Source organism: Cetorhinus maximus, chromosome 20 (genome assembly GCF_964194155.1).
Source record: "Cetorhinus maximus chromosome 20, sCetMax3.hap1.1, whole genome shotgun sequence".
In the NCBI taxonomy this organism is placed as follows: Eukaryota; Metazoa; Chordata; class Chondrichthyes; order Lamniformes; family Cetorhinidae; genus Cetorhinus; species Cetorhinus maximus.
This window is the reverse complement of record NC_135898.1, coordinates 37840929-37862948: the sequence shown is the minus strand read 5'-3', so window position 1 is coordinate 37862948 and position 22020 is coordinate 37840929. Positions and strand designations below refer to the sequence as shown.

At 44.3% G+C, this 22020-nt stretch overlaps 1 protein-coding gene across 3 annotated transcripts in view; it reads left to right on the top strand.

Annotated features, from left to right (window-relative positions):
* The first annotated feature begins 653 nt into the window (after positions 1-653).
* Positions 654-22020, top strand: part of bicc1a (BicC family RNA binding protein 1a) — a 298647-nt gene continuing 277280 nt past the window's right edge. For all 3 annotated transcript variants that reach the window (XM_078565906.1, XM_078565908.1, XM_078565907.1), the window contains exon 1: positions 654-1008. In XM_078565906.1, coding sequence (XP_078422032.1) covers positions 789-1008 — 220 coding nt within the window. In that variant the 5' untranslated portion in view covers positions 654-788. The remainder of the gene's footprint in view (positions 1009-22020) is intronic.

Genomic DNA, 22020 nt, shown 5'->3' with positions numbered 1-22020 from the left:
TGTCTATGTAAACTGGTCACGCTGCAGTTACACTCTCTCACCAGTGGTGACAAGTTGGCAGTTTCCATTATGAACATGGACACGAGTCTCTAATGTCAAAACTTGAGAAGGCACGCGTGCACAGAGTTTTAAATCAGATTGCATACATAGATAGGGGGTACAGGACATCAGCATCAACCTGTCAGGAAATTGACGGTTAAGTCAGCATTATCCCTCATAACAAAACGGAATAGGGTAACTAGGGAATAGGGTAATCGGAAAGCTGGAATTGTTTTTACCAGTTGTTGTTTTGCTCTGATGCTTGGAGTTGAGTCGGGGTAGGGGAAGCAAGGCATTCCCACTCTGATCTGAGGGGGGGAAAGTGTCCACTGCTTCAGTTTGACAACTCCCGCCTTGAAAAGCAGCAACAGTTACTGAAAAACTTTCTTGAACGGAAATATAAATAAGGCATTATATTCTGAGTGGTGAAACTTTGATATGTCTTTATTTTAGAGGTTGAATTTCACTCCCAAGGGGTTAATGCCAAGCAGTTTGTACATGTTCTGTGTGCAGTCTGTACCAAGTTTGAGAGCTCGCAGAGAATGACTATTATAATAGGTTACAGATTAAATTGCAATGGGACTACTTTGGTGCAATTGTGCGGATGGATTTGCGGAGCAGATTAGCGCTGCAGTGAGGGTTGCATTAGGAGTTTAGATGTGGATGTGGAGTCTCAGCCCCAGTCCAGCCCCCTAGCTGGAAGTGAAACTCACTGTTACTCCTCTCTCCTCCGGACCCCACTCCCAGCCATGGCCGCTCAGTGTGACTCTCTGAGCGGTTACCTGCTGCCGGCTCAGCCGCTACAAGAGCCCGGAGCCCCGGACCCCGGCTCCAACAGCGAGAGGAGCACCGATTCCCCGCTCGCCGCCTCCGAGGACGACGGCCAGACTCTCCCGCACTGCACTGACCCCGACTGGGTCGAAGAGAGATTCCGGGTGGACCGCAAGAAGCTAGAGGCGATGTTACAAGGTGAGAGTCAACCGCCCCCCCCCCCCCCCAACCAGCAGGAGAGGGGGGGGGGGAGAGAAGTTTTGATAGCGGCCCTCTCCCCTCCAGCAGTGCCCCTCTCCCCTCCAGCAGTGCCCCTCTCCCCTCCAGCAGTGCCCCTCTCCCCTCCAGCAGTGCCCCTTTCCCCTCCAGCACTGCCCAGCTTTCATTCCGGGGGAGCGAGGGGAGGAAAGTGGGCAGCAGCTGGGAATAAGTGCAGCAAATCCAGGGGAGGGAGAGGCTCAGAATGTGGGCAACTTCTGGGAAGCAAGTGAAAGAAGTCGAGCAGAGAGTTGCAAAGTGTGAAAGCTCATCCTCACTGGGTGTCTGTGGATCCAAATCATTGAGCATTGCTAGAGCTAAAGATTTGGCAATTGGCAGCTAATGTCTAACAGTGACAGTGATGCGCCCTCCTCCCCAAGGAAAAGCCAGTTGTATTCCTTCAATAAGCTGCAATAAATTCACTCGGACACAATCCACAGGGTAGCATTTTCAGCTTGCGTTATACTCCTGCTTTGGAGTGCGGAGCTGACAGTATAACTTGTGGAGTCAGGTCCTAGGTGCATGGAGAGCCCGCTGGAGACTTCCTTATACCCACCTGGGGGAGTCCGGGGGGGGTGTCCCCGGCGCTTTACAAATGTCAACATGTGTAACGTCTCCGATAGATGCTGGTGTAGTGCACCCTCCGAAACAGGGACAACTTAGCGTCCAGGTGAAGTGGCAGGGCCGGACCAGGTATAACATCACCGCAGCTCCCAGCCTCCAACCTGACCTACAGGGGCACACACATTTTGGGCAACTGTGAGAAATCGGATAAATTCGGCTAGGTCCATTCAAACACTGGTCACTACCCGTTTCCTTGCATTGAAATTCCTGCAGCCTCCCCAAGGCTTCCTTTTTGAACGGTAAACCTTATTTTGAAAGACGTGGCAATTTTTTTTTAAGACATAAGTACCAGTAATGAAAATACTTCATGTGCCCCAAAGCAGATGTGACCTGCAGTGAGAGTCTGGGCTAATTTGTATATAGTGCCGTAGCTTTCATTCAATACTTTCTGCCTGGTAATTGGGTGAGTCGATCAACAGGTTTATGAAGGTTTTATTTCCAAGTTAGTGACCCACGTGTCTCTTGAATCTTGTTTGACTGGCTGGTGATCGGTGTTGGTCTAAACTTCTCGATGTGGGCAATAACCTTATCACTTTTTAAAGTTTTTCATATAAAAAACGCCATTACCTTACTTTTGAGAATACATTTGGACTTGGGTTCAGTTTTTAACTTAAAAATCCTTTGACCTGAACCATGATGCTTCATAAACTCTGGGACTAGCATTGAATTACATAGAATTTTACAGCACAGAAACAGGCCATTTGGCCCCCAACTAGTCATTGCCTGTGTAATATAAAAAATAAAATGCTGGAAAAGCTCAGCAGGTCTGGCAGCATCTGTGGAGAGAGAAACAAAGTTAATGTTTCGAGTCCGTACGACTTCTTCAGAGCGGGTGTTAATACTTCATACGAGTCTCCTTTTTTTCATCTAACCCTATCAGAATATCTTTGCTTTCTCCTTTGCGTGTTTATCTAGCTACTACTTAAATGCATCTCTAACATTCTCCTCAAGCGCTGGTTGTGGTAGCAAGTTCCACATTCTCACTACTGAGTAAAGAAGTTTCTCCTGAATTCCCTACTGAATTTATTAATGACTATCATCTAAAGTGATAACCGTGATAAGTTATTCATTGTGTAGGATGTGTAGTCGGAGTAAGCAGCCCCAGGGAGCGATTGAGCTGACTTGGCACTTGGTGAAACCCCCTATACCATCTGATGACTGAACTCCTGATTCTACGGTGTGTTTATTTGCGAAGCACTGCGGTGATTCTCTTTGCTCGGAGCTACCTACCATTCCCCTGCAGTGTGAAAAAAAACTATCAAAATCTTCAAACAGCTTTGCCTTTGTGTAGCCAAACATATGATAGGGCATCAGTTGATAGGTTGGGTGTATAAGCAGGGATTAATTTTGTGATGGTGAGCGGCTAATAGATAACAAAGACTGGCGTTAGCCTACCCCCGAGAGGTTGCTTTTGTACTGAAAATAAATTGAATTAAGCATCAAAAGTAATGCACCAAAGTGGAATATAGAGTGAAATGGTTGAACTCTCCAATAATTTGAATTAAGCAACTTTGCCATCTCTCCTTTTAATTCAATGTGAATTATATTATTGAATACATTTCAGGAGATTCAGGACAGTACCTGGAAATAAAACTAATGCCAGGGTGTTACGGTTTAGAAGTTTCTCTTGAGTTGTGCTTGTGACTCAGTGCAGTGTGAATTGAACAACAGTCCAACAATATATTTTTTAAAGGGGACGCAATGCATTGCTGGTTTGACTTGATCTATTTGTGTTTAGTAAGTTTGCCAATCAGTGTAAAACCTGCTCAGTCAGAGATTCACCTCAGTTGAGTTTGATGCTGTGCGAAGTTGGTTTGATAAATATCTTCCACAGCTTCATCCATACCAGGAGCGAAGCACTTTTAAAGGTGTATTCATTAAGCTATTAGAGAGTAGTCATACTGAATTGGAAAAAGAGCCTGTGTGAAATTTTAAGAGGGCATCAATATTTTCCCACTTCCCTCATTTTTCTCCTTTACTTGGATAACATTCCTTGGCCCAATAAATGTATGAGATGTCCGGTGTTTGAATGGCAGCCTTCATTTAATCATGTGACGTGTTACATTAATACAGAATGACTTGGTTCCCATTCTTTTGCATGTAACCCTAAATAACCCCTAAACCATGCCTCCCACATTACCAAGGACTGGGATTATAAACTTGCCTTATAGAGAGAGTTTGTTTTTAAGGCTGATCTGTGAGTGTGCACAATGGTGTGAATGATTCCAACTGCACTATTGTGATCCTAACTAACCTACAGTAAGTCATACAAGAGATTACTGTGGGCACTAAATACACTTGGACTCTAGTGTCAATGGGCTGAACTCTGAATTAAACAAAATAAAAGCAAAATACTGTGGATGGTGGAAATCTGAAATAAAAACAGAAAATGCTAGAAAAACTCAGCAGGCTTGACAGCTTCTGTAGAGAGAGAAATAGAGTTAACGTTGTGAGTCCTTTTAACGCTTCTTCAGAGCAGAATAAAGAAGAAGAGTCATACAGACTCGAAACGTTAGCATCTGTGGAGAGAGAAACAGAATTGTCAGACCTGCTGAGCTCTTCCAGCATTTTCTGTTCATATTCCGAATTAAACAAGTCAGCCTCTATAATAATATTCAGTTTTTGTTTTGATTGGTCAGTTTACGAGGCTCGCCTGTTGGTGAGTTGATTTAATGGGTGGTGCCAGGTGCACATGGGGCACAGGGAAGACTGGAGCATGTGACACCTGTGACTGCCAACTGGTGGTGGCAGGTTGGTGCAGAAAAAACACACAAGAAGGTAAGGGGAACCCAAGTTACCCTGGCTGGAGAGATAGTTTTTGGATTGTTGGGAGGGATAGGGATGGCATGGGAGGGAGGGATGAGATGATGGAATTGGTAACTGTGACAAAATGCAGGGATGATTATTTCATGCCGCTTACTATTCAAAATTTATCCTTCATGCTAATTATGAAGATTCACAACTTTAGGAAAACTGTCAGGCAAATTAGAAGAATACATCAGCGTTGACTCAATGGATGAAGATGATGATGACAGTCTCTACCCTCCAGAATAAGAGTGTGAGTGTGTGTGTGAGTGAGACTGTTGCATTGAATATGGGTGGAATGTGGGGATGTCTTTAGGGGGTGGGGTTGTTTGGAGGAATGCAAGTGTGCTACTATTCCATTGATTGGGGTGGGGGGGGTGCATAGGGACGTTGCACTGTTCTTGTACAGAGGTGTGACAGTTATTATTACATTAGGTGGTGGTCTAATGTATGAATTCATACAATAAGCTCTATATTTGACAGATAGAGACCTACAGCTACATAGAGAGAGGGACAGAAGGAGAGAGATAGCATTCATATAAATAGTAACTATTTAGGACTTGGAAATTGTGAACAGGCTTCACCTGAGTCGGAAATTTGGATAAACCCAAGTTTGACGGGGGCGGGATGGATGGAAGTAAGATTTGCTCATATTGTGATTCACTGGATCTGATTGTCTGGAATTTGTTGCAAGCTGTTTTTCTTTGCTGGGGGTAGGTTAATGATTGATGCTGCACAACGCGTATGTTATAAAGCCTCTCTACAAGCTGCAGCTAATAAATAATTTAAAATATTGATCTGGACTTTTCGACACTTTGATGTTTAATACATGGAAATACTTTTGGTAATTGTAGTCCAAGGATTCCTCCCTTGATTGTTGCAATAGACTCGTCTGTGCTTTAACTATCATCAGATGATAAATGTCGTGTCTAAAATGGAAAGCCAGATGATTTTTAACAATATATTAATGATCCCCACATGAGGATTGGGTTCCTGAAAACATTCGCAAGCGAGAGTATAGGAACAACATGATCATTGCAGAAATTGATGTGCTAGAAAAATCTGTTCCATAGAATCACTTCAAGGAGTGCAGTTTCTCAGCTGTAATCCACTACGGGGATGTGGACTGTTAACAGAGCCTGTCCAAAGTCTCTCCTTCATGACAAAGGCTTCCTGACTGGAACACTTAAACCGCTAGAGACTACGAGAGATGATGATGTTAGCAGCATCGCATTCAGAAATCACTTGTTTCACTGAACCCTTTTCGGCTATGTTGGTGAGGAATGTGGCTTTGTTATTATAAAAACTTCTAAACGACAAGAGGAAATTTGAATTCCTTTTTCAAGGGTTGTGAAGATTAGAGATCTTTTCTGGGCTATGTTCAGTGCTAACACATGAAGACTGTGTCAAGTATCTGTACCACCCATTGAGTAAAGCCCTCAACTGAATGAGATTTACACTTTTCCCTCACTACTGAATTTGAAAACGCATACATTTGATGTTTAAGGAAGTGGTACTTTCTGCAACTGAGATTTTTATTCTCAAGCCAGTGCAGAGATGAAAACACTAAGAGTCTTTTTTTTAAAAAAAAAGCGTAACTTAAATAGCCTCTTCAAACTTATTATGTTAGAAACATAGTGTATAAAATTTACCTGCTTTTAAATAAAAATGATTTTTCCCCAGTCATCTCAAGCTTCAGATGTAGAATCTCACCTTCTGTGCACCCTGAGGAGAGAGCAACCTGTACCCCAGTTCAGTGCCAACTGTAGCGGGTAGTGTGACCCAAGTTCTCTCATTCTGTACCACCACATGGCATTACCTAACCTAATATCACTCTAACATCTTTAACATTTGAAACATTATTAAAGAGGTAACAGTGATGTGATTTTGTTTGCAATTTATAGTAGTGCCTGTGGTGGAACAAACATTCGGTGTGACCACAGTTTTGTGCTTCAGAAATTGCTGCTTGCAGTAGCAGAGTGAAGAATATATCACTTCTGGCAGTTACAAGAAAGGCTAAGAGGAGGTACTGGCCGAATACATTTCTTTCCAATCTAATCTGAATTGTCTAGCCTGCCTGTTTGCCTATCTATTGATCCAGCTATATCTTTACTCCTATTTAAGTGGTATTTTAACTTAGTTCGCTATCTTTCCTACCTACAATCTTTTTGTTTATATCCTGATATCTCTCCATCTGCCTTTTTGTCTCACTTGCCCTCTTTATCTCTCCTTATCTTGATCTCTGTCTTCTCTATTGCTTTCTTTCTCTTTATCCTTCTCTCTATCTCTTTTTGTTTCACACTTTCTCTTCCTCTCGCTATTAATTATAACTTTGTTATTTAGTTACAAATGTTATTGCCAGTAGGGCTGTAGATTATCAGAGTGCTGGATCAGTAGCGAGCTTGAGATTAATGGACCTCTTTGTGAACAGTGGTTCATCCAACTTGTGTAAGAAAAATGTTACTTTACAACTGATGAGCAGGAGCAGCTTCCTCAAGGCCTGGTTTTTTGTGATTGTGGAAGAGAAAGTTGAGAAGGTTGGTGGTATTACCATGCTTCATCTGTAGAGAGCATACTGACACCAGCCTGTTCCCTTGGGCACTTCTCTGTTCTGTGTAAGGCCAACACATAACGAGATCTTTTTCATCCATAATGTGTGTCAGGTGGACCCCACTGCAGTCATTTTTAGTGTTTCCCCTGCCATTTTTGCTGTGTCAGACATTGATTGATGGTGCAACATGATGACAGACAGAATAAGCAACTTTCTTTTCCGCACCATTCTGCTGATTGGAAGCAGAGGTTGCATATGTGGAGTGCACTTGCTGCATGGTCAGGCCCTGTGAAGCAAAGGTTATACATTGCTCTAATGACTGGAGGATAATTGCCTGACCAAAGATTCTGGTTTTTCCAATGCTGTGCAAAACTTCTGCAAAAGTCCCTTCAAAGTTAGATTCTCAGACATTCCCTTGGCCTAGTTGTGCAGCCACACCTGCGTCAGCTCTATCGCTTCCTTCCAAGTTCAACAACTTGAAGCAGGCTTTTGCTTTTCCGAGCAGCCCGGTAATATTCACCGAGATTAGTGTTACCATGTCAGTCTCTTGAGCTAGAATCATAGAAAGTTTACGGCACAGAAAGAGGCCGCTTGGCCCATCGTGTCTGCGTCGGCCAAAAAACAAGCCCCACAGCCTAATCCCACTTTCCAGCATTTGGTCCGTAGCCCTGCAGGTTACGGCACTTAAGGTGCCTATCCAGACATCTTTTAAATGAGTTGAGGGTTTCTGTCTCTACTACCCTTTCAGGCAGTGAGTTCCAGGCCCCTGCAACCCTCTGGGTGAAAACATTTTTTTCTTCATCTCCCTTCTAATCCTTCTACCAATCACTTTAAATCTAGTCACTGACCTCTCTACTAAAGTAAATAGGCCCTTCCCATCCACTCTATCCAGGCCCCTCACAATTTTGTACAAATCTCCCCATAGCTTCCTCTGTTCCAAGGAGAACAACCCCAGCCTGTCCAATCTTTCCTCATGGCTGCAATTTTCCAGTCCTGGCAACACCCTCATAAATCTCCTCTGTACCCTCTCTGTTGCAATTACATCCTTTCTGTAATGAGGTGACCAGAACAGCACACAGTACTTAAGTTGTGGTCTGACTACTCTTGGATGAAGGAAAGGAGGGAGGGATTGGTTGGTGCCAAGGGAGCCAGTGGGAGTTAGCAAAGATTTTGGCGATGAAGCAAGTGAAATTTCATCCGGAACAGGATGATGGAGTTATGGGCAAGCTGGAGTTCTGGAGGCTTCTCTGGGGATCATACCGGAGAAAGCCAGCCCCAGAATAGAGAAGGCACGATGGAGGTTTTGGTGGGAGTGAGGGAGATATTGGAGCGGAGAGGGCGATGTTTTGGAATGTAGTTGCCAAGTGTTGTGCATCGTTCAAAGGAATGACAGATCTGTCTGGGGATGCATTTCCAGTGTGAAGCACTTGGTTTCCTCAGGCCTACCTTCCCACAAAGTTGCACGCCAGTGTTTCATTCGGGTAAGGTGCTGAGTCCACTCACTTGGTGACAGTCAATGAGGGGCAAACTTTAAAGAAGAACCATCAAAGCACATCTGGGACCATAGGGACAATCACCTTGACTTTTGAACTGTAAAGGTGAGAATTTACCTGTTAGTGAAGAGAGAATTTAACTTATTTGGGGAATTGTTGTTTGAGGCGAGGGGTGGCACTTTAGTCAATGTAATTCCTCTTTTGTACCCTCTTACCACCATATTTGTCTGAATTGCATTAAAAAACTATTGAGTTCTTTCTTCCTTGTGGCTTTGCAAGGTTAAAAACAGGTTAATTAAAGAATGACTTGGCCTGCCTGTTGTACATTGATAGAGTATCTATCGGTACAGTTCAGTAAGGTTGTGCTGTGGGAATGCTTATCGCGACCGTTGATCACAGATGTGGAAATGGATCACAGTTCATCCAAAGTGTGTGAAATAGTTAATTTGTTCCCAGGATTGGACCAAGCCTTTCACTTCAAAAACACAGCTATGTTTTTGACAACTCTAACTAGTTTGAAAGATCCAATTTTAATCTCCTTCATGTGCTTCAAAGAGTTAGAAAGTATATTTCGGTGGACTTATCCCAATTCTGAGGCGAAATAAATAGAACAACACAAGTTTATTAAGCTCAAGGACCGTTAACTATTTTCTCTGTTCCAAGGAATAGTTTGTAGATCTATATTTTATGATTTATGTGCTGCCTTGTCTTTACGATTGTTTATGTATTTACTGGTGCTAAATCTCTTGGTGGGTTTTAGACTAAGCCTTTGGTTTGAGAGTGTTTGTTCAGCCACTTTCCAAAGTCGAGGAGGTCACATGGGGGCAAGTCACATGTGAAGTAACTGGAATAGAGTGATTGAGGGCTTCTGATTTACCCTGGGATTGTTGTAATTGCCTAGAGATCAGGTGAGTGGAGCATATTCTAGTTTGTAGGAGTGAGGGCCCCACTTATGGGATTAGTTTGGCCAATAAACATGAAAGTATCTGAGGTTGAGGTCCTAAAACATAAACCTGGTTAGAGGTCCTGCTGTGTGCAAAATAGCTACCACATTTACCTGCACAAAACAATGTATGCTGATCCCTGTGGTACTCCACGAGTTGCAGTTTGCCATCCTGAAAATTTATCCCAACTCTAGTTTCCTGTTAGCTGTTAGTTAGTTGAAATGTTTCTGAGAGAGAAAGAAAGAATCTTGTCCTTTTTGTAGCACCTCACCGGGCCCAAACATCTCCAGGTGTTTCAATTTCAGAGCCCGAGTTACAGAGTGCAGCATTCTTCCTTTTAGACCCATATCTTCCACAGCCTCTTCCTCCAACATGATCCTTGCTGGACTCATGAGTTTTACTTTCCGTTTATCACAGAGTGCTAATTTCAGCCACTTCATCTGATTGGGTTTTAGTTCCTGGTACTCTAATACTACACAGGTTTAATTCTTGCTGTCTAGTTCCGGTTGTGGCTCAATTTGGTAGTGCACTCAATCTCCTGAACCATAAAGTTGTGGGTTGAAATCCCACTCCAGGGACTTGAGCATGAGATCTAGGCTGATGCTCCCAAAACAGGACTTCGTGAGTATGGTAACCATTTGTTAATGTGAGAGATTGGTTGTCTTTGGATGAGACATTCAATGGATGCTCTGTCTACCCTCTCAGTGGATATTAAAGATCCCGTAGCATTATTTTCGAAGCAGAGCAGGGGAGCTCTCCCCGGTGTCCTGGCCAATATTTACTCCTCAATCAGCATCACTAAAAACAGATTACCTGGCCTTTATCTCATTGCTGTTCATGTGAAGTGACTGTGTGCAAATTGGCTGCTGTGTTTCCTACATTACAACATTGATGACACTTTAAAAAGACTTTATTAGCTGGGGGGGGTGGGGGGGTCTGTGAATGATGGGCAGTGGGAGCAGAGGGCGGCTGTCACAAGTACAATGCAGAGGGGGTTGGCCGCCTCACCTTGGAGGGGAGCAGATATGGAGAAGTGCTGAGAGGACAGGAAAATTGCCAGGTAGACCCGTAGTTACCAAGGTTTGAGATGGGTACAGATAAATTCAGCCTTGTTCAAGATGAAATAAAAACAGAATTACCTGGAAAAACTCAGCAAGTCTGGCAGCATCGGCGGAGAAGAAATCAGTCAACGTTTCGAGCCCTCATGGCCCTTCAGCAGAACTGAAGCATAGTTTCAACAAGGGAGAAATATAAATTGGTTTAAGGTGGGTGGGGGGGAAGAGACACATTGAGGGTGTGGTGTGAGCAGATAATCAAAAGATGTCAGAGACAAAAGGGTCAAAGAGGTGTTGAAGGTGGTGGTCTTTGTCTGAGAAAAGTGCTAATTAAGAATGCAAGACAGGATATTCAAAGTACAGCTCTAGTGGGGGTGGGGTGGAAAGACTAAAGGTTTTAGTTTTAGATTTAAAAATAATGGAAATAGGTGGGGAAAGAAGAATCTATATAGATTATTGAAAAAAAAGGCGGGTGGGGGGGGGAAAGAAACGGGGTGGGGATGGGGGGAGGGGGAGTTTAAGATCTAAAGTTGTTGAATTCAATATTCAGCCCAGAAGGCTGTAAAGTGCCTAGTCGGAAGATGAGGTGCTGTTCCTCCAGTTTGCGTTGGGCTTCACTGGAACAATGCAGCAAGCCAAGGACAGACATGTGGGCAAGAGAACAGGGTGGAGTGTTAAAATGGCAAGCGACAGGGAGGTTTGGGTCTTTCTTGCGGACAGACCGCAGGTGTTCCGCAAAACGGTCGCCCAGTTTGCGTTTGGTCTCTCCAATGTAGAGGAGACCGCATTGGGAGCAACGAATGCAGTAGACTAAGTTAGGGGAAATGCAAGTGAAATGCTGCTTCACTTGAAAGGAGTGTTTGGGCCCTTGGACGGTGAGGAGAGAGGAAGTGAAGGGGCAGGTGTTGCATCTTCTGCGTGGGCATGGGGAGGTGCCATAAGTGGGGGTTGAGGAGTAGGGGGTGATGGAGGAGTGGACCAGGGTGTCCCGGAGGGAACGATCCCTACGGAATGCTGTCAAGGGGGGTGAAGGGAAGATGTGTTTGGTGGTGGCATCATGCTGGAGTTGGCGGAAATGGCGGAGGATGATCCTTTGAATGCGGAGGCTGGTGGGGTGATAAGTGAGGACAAGGGGGACCCTATCATGTTTCTGGGAAGGAGGAGAAGGCGTGAGGGAGGATGCGCGGGATATGGGCCGGACACGGTTGAGGGCCCTGTCAACGACCGTGGATGGAAAACCTCGGTTAAGGAAGAAGGAGGACATGTCCGAGGAGCTGTTTTTGAAGGTAGCGTCATCAGAACAGATGCGACGGAGGCGAAGGAACTGAGAGAATGGGATGGAGTCTTTACAGGAAGCGGGGTGTGAGGAGCTGTAGTCGAGGTAGCTGTGGGAGTCGGTAGGCTTGTAATGGATATTGGTGGACAGTCTATCATCAGAAATTGAGACAGAGAGGTCAAGGAAGGGAAGAGAAGTGTCAGAGATGGACCATGTGAAGATGATGGAGGGGTGGAGATTGGAAGCAAAATTAATAAATTTTTCCAGGTCCCGACGAGAGCATGAAGCAGCACCGAAGTAATCATCGATGTACCGGAGAAAGAGTTGTGGGAGGGGGCCGGAGTAGGACTGGAACAAGGAATGTTCCACATACCCCATAAAGAGACAGGCATAGCTGGGGCCCATGCGGGTACCCATAGCCACACCTTTTATTTGGAGGAAGTGAGAGGAGTTAAAGGAGAAATTGTTCAGTGTGAGAACAAGTTCAGCCAGACGGAGGAGAGTAGTGGTGGATGGGGATTGTTGGGGCCTCTGTTCAAGGAAGAAGCTAAGGGCCCTCAGACCATCCTGGTGGGGGATGGAGGTGTAGAGGGATTGGACATCCATGGTGAAGAGGAAGCGGTTGGGGCCAGGGAACTGGAAATTGTTGATGTGACGTAAGGTGTCAGAGGAATCACGGATGTAGGTGGGAAGGGACTGGACAAGGGGAGAGAGAAGGGAGTCAAGATAATGAGAAATGAGTTCCGTGGGGCAGGAACAGGCTGACACGATCGGTCTGCCAGGACAGTTCTGTTTGTGGATTTTGGGTAGGAGGTAGAAGCGGGCCGTCCGAGGTTGGGCGACTATCAAGTTGGAAGCTGTGGGAGGAAGATCTCCAGAGGAGATGAGGTCAGTGACAGTCCTGGAAACAATGGCTTGATGTTCTGTGGTGGGGTCATGGTCCAGGGAGAGGTAGGAGGAAACGTCTGCGAGTTGACGCTCAGCCTCCGCGAGGTAGAGGTCAATGCGCCAGACAACAACAGTACCACCCTTGTCAGCGGGTTTGATGACAATGTTGGGGTTGGACCTGAGAGAACGGAGTGCAGTGAGTTCAGAGAGAGACAGATTAGAATGGGTGAGAGGAGCAGAGAAATTGAGACGGCTAATGTCACGCCGACAGTTCTCAATGAAAAGATCAAGAGAAGGTAAGAATCCAGAGGGAGGGGTCCAAGTGGAGGGAGAATATTGGAGGTGGGTAAAAGGATCCGTTGAACGGGGAGAGGACTCCTGCCCAAAGAAGTGAGCACGGAGACGAAGACGGCGGAAGAAGAGTTCAGCATCATGCCGAGCCCGAAATTCATTGAGATGAGGGCGTAAGGGTATGAAACTAAGTCCTTTGCTGAGCACTGAACGTTCAGCATCGGAGAGGGGAAGGTCAGGGGGTATAGTGAATACGCGGCTGGGGCTGGGATTGGAAGATGGGGTGAGGACGGAGGGACAAGCAGGGGTGGAGGGTTTTTAATACTTCTAAATAAACACAAACTGTGCCGAAATGCATGTTTGCCTGAGCATAATGAGTATTACATAGTATTGTAGTTTAGATAGGAGGGCAGTGATTACTAATCCATTTGGAAAGGGGTCCTTCAATGAAAAAATTTTGAGAACTATTGCCTGAATTTCCTCCCACTCTCCCTCTCGTACTGCTCACGAATTCTCTCCCCTCCCTCTCGCACCGCACACGAATTCTCTCCCGTCCCTCTCGTACTGCACACGAATTCTCTCCCGTCCCTCTCGTACTGCACACGAATTCCCTCCCGTCCCTCTTGCACCGCACACGAATTCCCTCCCGTCCCTCTCGCACCGCACACGAATTCCCTCCCCTCCCTCTCGTACTGCACACGAATTCCCTCCCGTCCCTCTTGTACTGCACACGAATTCTCTCCCGTCCCTCTCGCACCGCACACAAATTCTCTCCCCTCCCTTTCGCACCGCACACAAATTCTCTCCCCTCCCTCTCGTACTGCACACGAATTCTCTCCCCTCCCTCTCGTACTGCACACGAATTCTCTCCCCTCCCTCTCGTACTGCACACGAATTCTCTCCCCTCCCTCTCGTACTGCACACGAATTCTCTCCCCTCCCTCTCGTACTGCACACGAATTCTCTCCCCTCCCTCTCGTACTGCACACGAATTCTCTCCCCTCCCTCTCGTACTGCACACGAATTCTCTCCCCTCCCTCTCGTACTGCACACGAATTCTCTCCCCTCCCTCTCGTACTGCACACGAATTCTCTCCCCTCCCTCTCTTATTGCATAGGAATTCCCTCCCCTCCCTCTCGCACCGCACACCAATTCTCTCCCCTCCCTCTCGTACTGCACATAAATTCTCTCCTCTCCCTCTCGTACTGCACACGAATTCTCTCCCCTCCCTCTCGTACTGCACACGAATTCTCTCCCCTCCCTCTCGTACCGCACACAAATTCCCTCCTCCCCCCCTCTCAGACTGCCTGGCTTGGTTCCCCATCCTGTTCTGTATTAGTTTTAAAATTGCTCCCCATTGACAATTTCCTCCATGGCTTCGCTCCTTCCTACTTGCACTTTTCTGTGTCTGGCTTCCATTGTATCTCCTTTGTCTCTGCTCCACCTTCAACCGCTGTGACTGTAATCCCTTCCACCCCTAATCTAGGATACTCTGCCTCAGCCGCGCTCTCGTCTTGCTATCTGTCTTCTCAACAACTGCCTCTTAAAACTTGCTTTTTGCCACCATCCCTATCCCTTCAGTCACTATGGGCTTGTGGCCCTCTTTTTTTGACTCTGTGAAGTACTTTCAGCACAATAAAATGTCTCTGCAGGTTATGTCTGTTTGTTTCCCTTTCTATGCATAAGTTTTGAAACAGCACTGCTGACCATAGAAAAGTTACGTCACAGAAAGAGGCCATTCAGCCCATCTTGTCTGCGCTGGTTGAAAATAAAAAATAAAAAACTAGCCTCCCATTCTAATCCCACTTTCCAGCACCTGGTCTGTAGCCTTGCAGCTTCCAGCACCTCAGGTGCAGATCCAGTTACCTTTTTAAATGCGTTTAGGGTTTCTGCCTCCACCACCAAACCAGGCAGCAAATTCCAAACACCCACCACCCTCTGGGTGAAAACATTTTTCCTCATGCTCCCTCTCATCCTGCCACCAATCACCTTAAATCTGTGCCCCCTGGTAATTCATCTCTCCGCAAGGGAGAAATAGGTCTTTCCTGTCTATCTTATCTGGGCCCCTCATAATCTTGTACACCTCATTTAAGTCACCCCTCAGCCTCCTCTGTTCTAAGGAAAACAACCCTAGCCTATCCAATCTTTCCTCTTAGCTGCAGTTTTCGAGCCCTGGTCAGTATCGTGAAGCGTGCCAGGCTGTGGAAAGACAGTAATGATGAGCAAATGTTATACAGTCATTGCTCAGAAAGGCACATGTCTTTGTGTGAATATTACCTCAGACTTATATAATGCTGTTTTTAACTGCACTTGATATTCATTAGATTAGAATTCATTTTCATTTGGTTTAAATTATTTCTGTATAGCACATGTTAACCAGAGCCCAAATGTTAAATTTTTAACAAAAAGTACGGTTTCATTCCTGAAAGAGTATCTTCCAGCTGAAAAGTTGTGGTTTAACTGGCTGGTTAAAATGTTGTGTCATCCGTCTATTCATCTCTAATCCTTTCTTTACCAGTCTGCCAAAATCCATTGAAGATGAAGACTGCAAGCATTCATAGAATTTAAAATGACGCATGCTGATTTGTAATCTCGATGGGTTAAAGATGTTTGGTTAGGTTTTTGGGAGTTTGCCAAGTATGTTCTCTGCTTCACTGATGAATTGTTGAGGTCCACATGTTCATTGTTTTTTAGTAAAGTGCCAAGTAGAGGCCAGATGACCCCAAGGATGAATCGACGAGAAGGAAAAGCCATTATTGGCTTACTGGTTGCACAGTCATTTATTTAACATTGGAAAAACCAAAGCCGTTGTCTTTGGTCGCCCTGTCACAAACGCTGTTCCCTAACCACCAATTCCTAACCCCCCCCACCCCCCCAACTCCCTGGCCATTGTCAAGGTCATCAGGCAGAGTCAACATGGTTTTGTGAAAGCGAAATCCTGTTTTTAACCAATTTATTGGAGTTCTTTGAGGAAGTAACTTGTGCTGTGGATAAAGGGGAGCCGGTGGATGTACTGTATTTAGATTTTCACAAGGCATTTGATAAAGTGCCACATCAAAGTTTACTCTGGAAAATAAAAGCTCATGGTACAGGGGGTAACGTGTTGGCATGGATAAAAGATTGGCTGGCTAAGAGGATGCATCTTTTCAGTTTAGCAGGATGTAATGAGTGATGTGCCACAGGGATCAGTGCTGGGACCTCAATTGTTTACAATTTATATAAATGACATGGATGAAGGGATGGTTGCCAAATTTGCTGATGACTCAAAGATAGGTCAGAAAGTAATTTGTGAAGAGGACATAAGAAAGCTACAAACAGACATAGGTTAAGTGAGTGGACAAAGATCTGGCAAATGGAGTATGATGTGGGAAAATGTGAAATTGTCCATTTTGGCAGGAAGAATAAAAGAGAGGCATATTATTTAAATGGTGAGAGATTGCAGAGCTCTGAGATGCAGAGGGATCTGGGTGTCCTAGTGCATGAATCACAAAAGGTTAGTATGCAGGTACAGCAGATAATTAGGAAAGCTAATAGAATGTTATCATTTATTGTGAGGGGAATGGAATACAAAAGTGAGGAGGTTATGCTTCAGTTGTACAGGGCATTGGTGAGACCAAATGTGGAGCATTGTGTACAGTATTGGTCACCTTATTTAAGGAAGGATGTAAATGCATTGGAAGCAGTTCAGAGAAGGTTTACCAGACTAGTACTTGGAATGGGTGGATTGTCTTATGAGAAAAGGCTGGACAGGCTAGGATTGTATCTGCTGGAGTTCAGAAGAGTAAGAGGCAAGCTGATTGAAACATATAAGTTCGGAAGGGCCTTGACAAGGTGGATGTGGAGATGATGTTTCCTCTTGTGGGAGAATCTAAAACTAGGGGGTCACTTTTTAAAAATAAGGGGTCACCCATTTAAAACAGAAATGAGGTGAAATTTTTTTCTCTGAGGTTCGTGAATCTTTGGAACTCTTCCTGAAAAGGTGGTGGAAGCAGAGCCTTTGAATATTTTTAAGGTGGAGGTGGATAGATTCTTGGTAAGTAAGGGGGTGATAGGTTATCAGGGGTAGGCGGGATGCAGATTTGAGATTATTATCAGATCAGCCATGACCTTATTAAATGGCGGAGCAGGCTTGAGGGGCTGAATGGCCTACTCCTGCTCCTTGTTCGTATGTCTCAGCTTGAACCAGACTGATCACAGCTTGACTTCAGCTTGGACTGTTTTATTTGATCCTGAGCTGAGCTTCCAGTCCCATATTCTCTCCATCGAAGCCTGCCTACTTTCACCTCCAGAACATCACCCCTCCATCCCTACCTCAGCTCATCTGTGCCGGAGGCTGTTGTCAGACTCCTGTTAATCTCCAGACTCTACTGTTCCAATGCTCTTCTGTCTGGGTACCCACCTGCTATTCTCCATAAACTTAAATCCATTCAAAACACTCTTGCTTGAATGCCTCACCAACTGTTGTTTTATAAGGCAAATGTAACAGCCAATTTGCATACCGCTCTGTCCCACAAGCAGTAATGAGACAAATACCTGGCTGATCTGTTCTGCTAGACCTTGTTAACAGATGAATGTTGGCTATGACATTGGGAGAAAAAGTGCTGTGAGACCTCCGGATTTTACTTCCTCACCTGAAGAACGGCACCTCCAACAAAGTAGCACTCCTTCAGTTTGGGGGCCCTGGAGTGTGAGCCTAGTTATGCCCTCAGGAGGATTGCTATCTCTCTGACTCAGGTGAGAGTGCTACCACTGAAACAAGCTGAAATCAGTGGACCCGATACAAAGTATTGAGGGATATAAAATCAAGCAGTACCTCAGACATGGTGAAGAAGAAACACATGGAAAGCAGAGCAGAACATGAGAAGATTATGAGCATATACAGTGTTGTCCAAAATATCAGGTGCATCAGTGAGTTGCTGCACAGCTATGTAAAGTATGGCTGATGTTGGTCAGGCACATTTGTTGCCCATCTTTAGTTTCTTTTGAAGGCAATTGTGTGCTGACTTCTTGAACTGTGACACTCCATGTGCTGATGGGGCTGTGAAGGCATTGTCTTTACAACTGACAGGCATGCTAAGTCGCTTCAGAGTTTGCTGAATCAGCCACGCGGTGCAGGCTAGAGTCACATCTGCCAGACTCGAGGATAGGTCTATATCTGTGAGTCTTCACAAGGGTGGGGAAGCTGAGGTAAGATTCTATCCTGGTCTCATGCTGTTGGACATCTCCCAGCAACTGAATGTGGTGTAAACCCACCAAAACAATGAGAAGGCCTGGATTTGATTTGGGATTTCACAATTAGGGTTCCAGTCCCATTAGGGTTCCTTATTTCTGTTGGTAAAAGTGAGTGACTTAAACTAGGACAACATATAAAAGTAACAAACTGTAAATTTTAAAATATTAATTCATGGGATGCAGGCATTGCTGGCTAGGCCAGCATTTATTGCCCATCCCTAGTTGCCCTTGAGAAGGTGGTGGTGAGCTGCCTTCTTGAACCGCTGCATTCCATGTGATGTAGGTATACATACAGTTCTGTTAGGAAGGGAGTTCCAGGATTTTGACCCAAGGACCGCGAAGGAATGGTGATATATTTCCAAGTCAGGATGGTGAGTGGCTTGGAGGGGAACTTCCAGGTGGTGGTGTTCCTGTGTGGCTGCTGCCCTTGCCCTTCTAGATGGTAGTGGTTATGGGTTTGGAAAGTGCTGTCTAAATGATGGGAATCTGAAACAAAAATCCAGAAACGTGTGAAAATTTAGTCTACCTCTGTGGAAAGAATAGGTTCTTTTAGCGATAAAAACAAAAAATAAAAATAAGAGACAGCGCCTTGTCCTGTTCTGAAGGGTAGGGAGTTGAAATATTGGCAGATCTGTGCTTTCCGTGTTGGCTGTGCTTAGCTTTGTGTTTTTTGCATTACGATACAGTGCTTTAGAAGTTGTGCTGCTTTTTCACTGTCTTATTTATAAGGTGTTTGCTATTGTGAGCAAGTTAAATTTTAATTACCATCAAAAATAATCTGTAGACACCTTTATTTGAATAATTAATAAATTAAAGGGTGTCTTCACTTTCCAATTCCTCATTGAATTTTGGCACATTCAGTGATTGGGTGTGTTAACTACGATTAGACTGCAGTAGGATTAGCACAAAGCCCCATGTGGATGTCCTAATGTAAATAATGATTATTGTATTCTTGAGCAACTTGACCTGTGTGATTCATTACTACATGTGATCTGGAAAAAACATGACATTAGTGCACTTTTTGAAGAAGTATGCTGTGATATAAGCAGCACTGTTGAGTGATTAAGCAAATACCTCTTAACTGACGATGCATATTAGACTTCTAAATGAATTTTGTTGCTAATTGTATTTTGGTGAACATGTTTAATGTTGGTCTGAATATTTTTTCACTGGAACAGAAAAAGTTGTTGAGAAGAGTTTATAGTCTTTTTTAAAAAATCAAGTTATCATGAAGAGCTTTGATAGAGTGAATTAGGAAAAACGGTTTGGCTGTCACTGAAGAGTCACTGATTTAATATCGACACAAACAGCAGGAGGAGAGAGGTCAGGAGATATTTAAAATTTATTTGCGCAGGTTGATCGAGCAAGGAATGCTTCATTGCAGGGAGTAGTTGAGGCAGCAGCCATTTACCTTTTAAGGGAAGAGCAGGTAAACAGGGAGATAAAGGATTGTAAGAAATCAGGACAGCGGGATTGACTTTTGGAGTGCTGCAGGGTATGATGCTAAAGAGCCAGTTCATTCCACTAATTTTGGAGAGCCAGCATGGAACAGATAGGTTGAACAGCCTTGTCCTGTGTGATAAACGTCCCGTGTTAATCAGCAAATCAGTAACTTGAGATTGACGGGCATATCAAACAATTGATTTTTATATGTTTCTGTAAATTGGCGAAGGGTCTGCAGATTACATTCTTGGGATTCCATCCTTATCTTTTTGGTAATGTATTTAGAAATTGGGCAAATATTAATGGAATTGTACAGTGTGGGGTGGGGATTTGGGTGCAAAATCAATACTTGATATGCCAAACAAGTGGCTAGTGTATGTGAGTTAGATTGACCAAGATTGGTTTGTGTGTTTCTTTGTCCATCTTTTGCGAAGGAGGCTGTTTTTATCCTGTAGTTTGATTGCCATCCCTTACCTGTTTTGCCTGTCAATCGAAATTTGAGTGGTTTTTATTTGCGCAATAATTTTGGCGTTATTCTTCAATTGCTATCTTGGGGGCAGAAAGAAAGGGAGAAAATCAGTAAGGAAAAAATTGGAGGAACAAGAAAAGACCACACTACTCGCTTGAGGTCCTGCTTCAATAACAACAGCAACTTATAGCACTTAAATATGCCAAAGGCGCTTCACAGGAATGTTGTAAAACAAAGTATGACACTGAGCCACATAAAGAGATATTAGGTCAGATGACCAAAAGCTTGGTCAAAGATGGAGGTTTTGAGGAGTATCTTAAAGAAGGGAAATGAGGTAAAGAGGGGGAGAGGTCTAGGAAGGGAATTCCAGAGCTTTGAAGCCTTGGCAACTGAAGGCATGGTCACTAATGGTAGAACAATTAAAATCAGGAATGTACAAGAGGCCAGAATTAGAGGAACTCAGTTATCTCGGAGGGATATTGGGATCTGTTTTGGCCGGTCGATGTTTTACATAAACAAAATCCACTTTGTGAGTGCCCAGCTGGTAGAGAATCAAAATTTTAGGTTAAATGAACGATAAATAAAGAATGAATTACATTTTTCCTCTGACTTTAGCTTACTGTGTATCTGCTCCTCCCTTTGCCCAGCCTTGTATCTATGCCTGCGGCCCCATTCCTATGGAATTCCCTCCCTAAATCTATCTCCTTGAATAAGACTTAGAGCACCCCTCCTAATACTCCTTCATTTTCTTTTCCTCATGTCCCTGTAAAGTAGGGATATTTTTCTTCCATTAAATGCGCTGTTGAAATTAAAGTTAGCACGCAATATATGGTTTGGCTATGTAAATATTGCTCTGCCTGTAATTTATAAACCTAAGAAATTAGGTTTAAATGTAGAGTTCATACTGAATGAAGCACAGATTGATGTTATCCTCGTAAGCCATACCACTCTTGGTCATTTGGGTTAATTTAAGCACAATTTTGTTTGAGTTCAGTTTTAACTTTTTGAATCTTTACTTTGTCCTTGGCCAGAGTTAATCAGGGAGAAGGCATGTTTGGCATGATGTGGCACTGAGAGGCTGCGTGACATGGCTCAGAGGATTTAACTCTAGTCTTGGGGCAGTCAATAGGGATAAATTGAAGGGGGAGTGGCAAAGGCAAGTTGGCAAAGAAAGATTGAGGTCAACTGACCAATGGGCTGGGCAGCTGGTGAAATGTTTAGGAATTGGGTTCAGGTTGGGATGGAGAGAGGCATGGGGATTGGGCTGGGAGGCAGAACAATATAAAACCAGGGCAGTTGCCACGTTTATCTGAAAGACTGGAAGTACACTTTAGTTAACAGCAGGAGGCTTCCACCTGACCTGTGAAAATGGTTGTCATAGAGAAACGAAGCTATGTGCCCTTTACAGTTGTGTTTGGTGTCTAAGGCGATGTGTCCTCCAAAATGACCCAATTAGAGATCCCCTGTTGTGATTACTTTTAAATGAAAGAGTTGATTTGAGCAACTAATCAAATGGGGCTGGATGGATGTTTGATGCCTTAACACTTCAGTGACAATATAAACTACTTGTAACAAATAGTACATTGATTATAACCCAGCAACTAAAAAGCAATAATATTTGTTAGTCTTTTGATTTTGCAATATTAGCAGCGATCGTCTGTAAAACAGTGGAGCTGCAGTAGCACCACACGCGGAGTTGCTAATTTCCAGGAGATGTAGATGCTTCTATTGCTGCCCGTGTTATTTATTTATGTGCGAGGACCTCCTCAGCTTGTAAATGAGTCTGTTGGACTGGTTTGAAAAGCCAATGTGCTGCCAACTCAAAGCCACATCTTTTCGCAGTTTAGATTTCTGCAAACAATTCATTCGTAGAAGTCCTTCT